Genomic DNA, 6,035 nt, shown 5'->3' on the forward strand with positions numbered 1-6,035 from the left:
CAAAGAGCTGAAGTTGAAGGTATAAGAATTGATTTGTTTAATTTCAATTAGTATGAATTGATTTTTTTTTAATTTTATTTTTAGGTTTTCAATTAGTATGAATTGATTTGTTTAATTTCAGTTTTAGGGTTTCAATTAGTATGAATTAATTTTTTCTTTATAGCATGTTAAGATTATGGTGTTTTATGTAAACTAGCATGTGAAGTTATTTGGCCAGGGCTTCGACAACCTGTTTTCTTTGTAAGCTGTTTTATATGAACTACTTGTAGACCATATGTATGAACTCTGTTTTCTTTGTAATCTGTTTTCTATGAACTACTTGTAGAACATCCTATCCTCGTTGAGAGGATGTTTCTGTCGTTTTCATGAGGGCTTCGGCAAACCCACCACTAGGACTAAGTACTTGGTTTGATCCTATAAAGTCTATTTTGAAGGGTAATATGTCATCTGATGAGAACAAGAAATGGATGAAGTGTGACCGTAAGTCTGGTGAATACATACAAGGTGTGAGGTCATTTATACAGTTTGCCAAGAATAATGGTGGTGGGAGGGTTTTATTTTCATGTCCTTGTCGAAATTGTATGAATGGTAAAGGTTTAGTTTCACTTAGTGAGATATCATTGCATTTGCTCAAATATGGTATTTGTTTGACGTATACAACATGGCGTCATCATGGTGAAAGTTCAGTAGCAGCACGGTCAAGACATAGGGATAACACTACAGCAGTTATGGATGGGAATGTTACAGTAGGTGTGGATGTGGATGGGAATGTTACATCTGCTATGGATATGGATGTGAATGTCACAGGAGGAGTTGATGTGGATGAGAATGTTACAGCAGGTGTGGATGTGGATGAGAATGTTACAACAAATGTGGATGTGGATGAGAATATTGGGACCAAGGGGTGTTGTAAGAAAAAGTTATCAGCGGCCGAGCGAGCAAGAGTACCATTGTATCCTTCGTGTCCTAAAGGAAAGTCGGCGTTGTATGTAGCGATAATGGTGAACAACATAAAGACTCAGTATGCGATTTCAGATAATGGTATGACTGCAATGTTAGAATTGATAAAAGAGTTGCTTCCTGAAGAAAACACCCTGCCAAGTAAGTTTCCAGATGTCAAGAAGATAATTCAAGAGTTGGGGATGGATTATGTAACCTACGATGCTTGCGTGAATGATTGTATACTCTGTTGGAAGGATAAGAGTTCATTGCTGAAGTGCCCTGTATGTCAAGAACCGCTGTATGTAAGAGTTTTCAATGATGAGAGAAAACTTACTCAAGTTGCGCAGAAGACATTGAGACACTTTCCAATAATTGCAAGGTTGAAAAGATTTTATAGTATACCATGGATAGCAGAGGCGATGCTTTGGCATTTTAGAGCACAGAAAGATATCAATGTAATGCGTCATCCCGTTGATTCTTCAGCTTGGCGTTGTGCGGATAGTTTTTTTCCAGAGTTTGCTAAGGAAGCACGGAATGTTACTCTTGGTATAGCAACTGACGGCTTCAACCCCTATGGATGCTTTGGTCTCAATTACAGCTGTTGGCCGGTATTTCTCTGTCCGTATAATCTTCCTCCTTCGATGTGTATGAAGAGGGAGTTTTCTATGTTATGTTTGTTGATATCAGGCCCGAGAGCACCAGGTAAAGATATCGATGTTTACTTACAACCATTGATTGAAGAGTTGAAAGAGTTACGGAATGATGGTGTTATGACTTTCGACAGCTTCACCGGTTCTGAATTTCTGATGAGAGCTAGGTTGTTATGGGCAATTCATGATTTTCCAGCATTAGGGACTCTTTCTGGATGTGTAACTCATGGGTATTTTTATTTTCCAAGTTGTGGAGAAGAAACAGATGCTGAGTGGCTGCCATATAGTAAGAAGTTGTGTTATATGGGACATCGAAGATGGCTGCCAACGAAACACAAGTTTAGAGATGATAAAACAAACTTCAGTGGAGGAGTTGAGCATGGTAAAGCTCCATGGCCACTAACAGGATTGCAAGTTCAAGAGATGGTAGCTAATTTGAAAAGAAAACAGGGTAAAGGAAAACCACCATCAAAGAAACGTAAAAGAGGGACTGAAGGGTATGCTGATGAAGAAATTTCCGATCACTCTTTATTTTCTCGAAGGTCTATTCTTTATGATTTGTCGTATTGGGGAGCGAACACAGTTCGTCACTGTACAGATGTGATGCATACCGAGAAGAATATAACTGAGCACATTGTTAATACTGTATTGGGAAATAGCAAGTCAAAAGATGGTCTTAATGCATGTAAATATATGGAAGCTATGGGGATTAAAAAGCGGTTATGGTTGAAAGAGGATGACAACACGGGCAAGACAACAATGGAAGATGGGTCTTTTGCCTTAACAAAGGATGAAAAAGTTGCTTTCTGTACAGTTTTGAAGAATTTAAGGGTGCCTTCAAATTTCTGTTCCAATCTTCGCAACAACGTTGGTATAAATCCACCGGAGTTGAAGAATTTAAAGTCTCATGATTACCATGTTATGATGCAGTCTTTGTTTCCACTGCTTGTTCATACTGCAACTTCATTTCCTAAAGATCTGCGAGTTGCTCTTCTCCGGATTAGTTTATTTTTCAATATCTTATGTGCGAAGGTTATTAACAGAGAGCATCTTTTACAAGCTAAAGCTAGTTTGGTGGAGGCGATGTGTGTTCTAGAAAAATACCTTCCTCCATCCTTCTTTGTCATTAGTATCCACCTGATGATTCATCTGGCAGATGAAGCTTTAATCTGCGGTCCGGTCAGATTTAGGTGGATGTACCCCTTTGAGAGGTAAATTTCCCACTTGACTATTTCCCCTGTTTAGCAATTTTGTTTATTGTGCTGTCATGATTAATTTCTTTTATGCTAGAGGATGACTTTAAATGCATGATTGGACTAACACAGTAGTATAAAAATCCAATGGTAACCATAAAAAGGAGTGGAACTTTTTGTTCTCATTATTGAAAGGTTGTGTCTTTTAACATCTTACTATGTGTGTTATGCTAGTGCTGATATGGAGGGTACAAACCCTTGCTTTATAGATTAAATTGATTTTGAGAATGTTATATAGAATGTCAGGTGCTGAGTGTAAGATACTTTGATTAAGAAATTTTATATTTGAAGTTTTTTTCTTCTGAAATTTTATGAAGTTGACAACTTAGTATAAGAATCATGCTTGATAAGGCCTTGACAGCTTCTACACTTTACTATTCTTTGTAGGTTAATGAAAGGCTTTAAAGGGTTGGTGCGCAATAAAAGGTACATTGAGGGATGCATTGCGAGAGGGTATTTGTTGCGAGAAGCTAGCTTATTTTTTATGGATGGCATGTCATATGATGGTGATGGTACTCATAAACATACTCGACGGGCTTTTTTAGATGATGACTATGAGTTTGCAGATGAGATGACTCTAAGTACTGGAAAGAGTATGACTTTAACTCAAGTACAATTTGAACAATGCCGCAGCTGGATCCTATCTAAGTATTTTGAGATAGATGACTGGCGAAGGTAAACATTACTGCTTCAATGTGAATTTTAAATTGTTGTGTAGTATGCTAGAGTTATGCTATTTGTTTGTTCTTTGAAGTATCAATGTCTATGTATTTGGTTTTATTTGAGATAGCAGTTTCATTGATGCATTAAGATGTTTTCATTATTTGATACTATTTTTATGTGGTTGCAGGAAGTATGATTCCTATGTTAGCGGCAACACGTCTAATGGTCAGCAGACCTCAAAGAGTTTTCATGTATGGTTGCGCGACGAGGTAACATGATATCTTAAATATTTCATCCCAACTTGTTATGTTTTTGGTTGTGATACTAACTCCAACATGAACTTTTATAGTTGATAGAAGCCAAAGAGACTGATTCAACACTTTGGAGACTCGTGCAAGGACCCCTCTTCAAGGCACGATCCTACAGTAAATACCAAGTCAATGGCTTTACTTTTAGCACACTAGGTTGTGAGGCGAAGAATATATCGCAAAAAAGTGGCGTATCAATGAAAGCTTTTACAAGACTGAAAGCGAAGTCGGCCGAGGAAGCAGAAATAACTTATTACGGAGTTATTAAAGAGATTATCGTCTTGAATTACATGGAGTTTGAAGAAACTGTTTTCTGTTGTGATTGGGTTAGTGTTGGATATAAGAATGCGTGTAAGGTTGATGCAGTTTCAAAGGTTATAAAGGTCAACTTATCCAAGATGAAAAACAAAGTTAGAGTGTCCGATGAGCCGTTTATCCTTGCATCTGAAGCGGCTCAAGTGTTCTACTCGAAGGATCTTACAGATGAGGGATGGTTCGTGGTGTTGCACTCACATCAGGGGTTAACTTGTTCAGTAGATAAATTTGAAGTTCCTACATCTTATCAATCAGTTCTTACTGACAATGAGAATTTCAAAAAGTTTCTTTCAATTGGTTCTATTTGAAATGAAACTGATGCCACCTTTGCAATGTGTTGCGCTTCACGGATATCTATAAAAAGAACGACTGCCTTTGTTTTGCTCTTGTTTTGCTTTTGTTTTGTTTTATTTGATCGCTTATTATTTGAGAGGTGTTATTTGTTTTATTCGCTTGTTCTGTGATCTTTTTTCTCTTGTGCAATATTTTCTTTCATGATGTTTTTTTTTTCCAGGATATGGCAGCAGTAGTCGTCAATGAGTATGGACAACCAGTTTCCAGGAACTGCACGACAGCTGGTCACCGGAAGGGCTCATTGGTTCGTACACATGTGCCTGTTTCATACAAAAACTGGAAGCTTGTGCCTCAGAAGCATAAGGATGATGTTTGGAATACCCTTAAGGTACAAAACTTACCTTAATGAGGGTTGTATCCTCAGTTTTTGTTCACTCCTTTAACTTCTTTTATAGTGGTTGTATCCTCAGTAAGCCATTAATGAGATCTGACTTTACAGGACGAATTTAATATCCCTGAAACATCAAAGGATATTGTTCAGAAGTCCATGGCTGGTCCATGGAGGAGATTTAAAACTGAGTTACGTACCGATCATTATGATTTGTACCCTACTCATGAAGAAAGGATTCTACATGTTCCACCAACTGTAAGAGAAGAGGATTGGATAAAATTTTGTGAGAATGAAAAAGAAGAAAAGGCAGCGCAAAGTAGAATTGACCATAAGCGGAAAAGACAACAATATGGCTACACACATTGTTCCGGTCACAAACCTCATTATTTGGTCAGAGCTGAATTGGTACGTAAGTTTTCTCGATCTCTTCTACATTCACAATTTTCCCCATCTCTATTATATTTCAATAATGCCTCAAACTCTAATATATTCACAACTCGTCTTGATCTCTGTAAATGTAGGAGGCCGAGAATCCTGGTGTAGAGATCAGTCCTGAGGATGTGTGGCTTAAAGATCATACACAAGAGAGTGGTTCAATCTTACCTAGCGCCCAGCCATATGATGTGAGTCAGTTCACTTTTCAGTTATTTCAAGTCTTCTCATTGTTTTTAGTTAAACATATTATAATTTTCTCGATTGTTATGCTTGGCACAACAGGATAAGCTGAAGAAGGCGCAAGAAGAGATAAAAGAAAAACTGGATGCAGGTCTTCCAGTAGAGGAACTTTGTGCACTTGCTGCGGCTTTTGGAAAGGATACTAGAGGACGGGCTCGTTCTCTTGGACTTGTATCTCGTACACAAGTCCAACTTTCTGCTCCTGCGCGTCACAAGTCAATGAGTTGAAATATAAGGAGGGTGGTGTTACTCAAATGGTGGAAGAACTAGGTGGAAAGGTGGGGGTTCTAATCGAAGGACTTGGCAAATTATGCCACATAGTTCAAGATATCCAATCTGCAATGCCAGCATCAGTTGGCTCAAACTTGGCCAGCACCTCAAAAGCTCCATCTCCACAGGGTGTTTCTGCTTCATCTCTATCATCTCCACAGGGTATTTCTGCTTCACCTCTATCATCTCCACAAGCTGCGACGAGTTCACCAGCTGCATCAGGAGTACATGGCATGCCGCGTTGTTCATTACTGAACTTCGAGGGTCAAGTGGT

The 6,035-nt window shown here is 38.4% G+C and overlaps 2 protein-coding genes and 1 long non-coding RNA gene across 3 annotated transcripts; all 3 read left to right on the forward strand.

Moving 5' to 3' along the window:
* Window positions 1-440: 440 nt before the first annotated feature.
* Window positions 441-2,903, forward strand: LOC113360133. Its single transcript, XM_026603676.1, has 3 exons — window positions 441-2,043; window positions 2,176-2,771; window positions 2,883-2,903. The coding sequence occupies exons 1-3, from the start codon at window positions 441-443 to the stop codon at window positions 2,901-2,903; spliced, it is 2,220 nt and encodes a 739-aa protein (XP_026459461.1).
* A 571-nt stretch (window positions 2,904-3,474) lies between these two features.
* On the forward strand, window positions 3,475-3,912 carry LOC113362250. Its single transcript, XR_003365656.1, has 3 exons — window positions 3,475-3,520; window positions 3,696-3,777; window positions 3,858-3,912. It is a non-coding gene; the product is annotated as an uncharacterized LOC113362250 (long non-coding RNA).
* A 736-nt stretch (window positions 3,913-4,648) lies between these two features.
* LOC113360134 lies at window positions 4,649-5,719 on the forward strand. Its single transcript, XM_026603677.1, has 4 exons — window positions 4,649-4,813; window positions 4,925-5,221; window positions 5,338-5,439; window positions 5,534-5,719. Exons 1-4 carry the CDS (start codon window positions 4,649-4,651, stop codon window positions 5,717-5,719), a joined length of 750 nt encoding a protein of 249 aa, XP_026459462.1.
* Window positions 5,720-6,035: the final 316 nt, after the last annotated feature.

This window comes from Papaver somniferum, chromosome 3, assembly GCF_003573695.1.
Source record: "Papaver somniferum cultivar HN1 chromosome 3, ASM357369v1, whole genome shotgun sequence".
Classification (NCBI taxonomy): domain Eukaryota; kingdom Viridiplantae; phylum Streptophyta; class Magnoliopsida; order Ranunculales; family Papaveraceae; genus Papaver; species Papaver somniferum.

Bases quoted from the DNA above. Each gene is read 5' to 3' on its own strand.
- LOC113360133 (XM_026603676.1), top strand. From the start codon at position 441: ATGTCATCTGATGAGAACAAGAAATGGATGAAGTGTGACCGTAAGTCT. The intron at 2,044-2,175 runs GTAAAGGAAAAC...GAGCGAACACAG, and splicing joins TAATTTGAAAAGAAAACAGG to TTCGTCACTGTACAGATGTG. The intron at 2,772-2,882 runs GTCAGATTTAGG...CTTTTATGCTAG, and splicing joins AAGCTTTAATCTGCGGTCCG to AGGATGACTTTAAATGCATG.
- LOC113360134 (XM_026603677.1), top strand. From the start codon at position 4,649: ATGGCAGCAGTAGTCGTCAATGAGTATGGACAACCAGTTTCCAGGAAC. The intron at 5,222-5,337 runs GTACGTAAGTTT...CTGTAAATGTAG, and splicing joins ATTTGGTCAGAGCTGAATTG to GAGGCCGAGAATCCTGGTGT. The intron at 5,440-5,533 runs GTGAGTCAGTTC...TTGGCACAACAG, and splicing joins CTAGCGCCCAGCCATATGAT to GATAAGCTGAAGAAGGCGCA.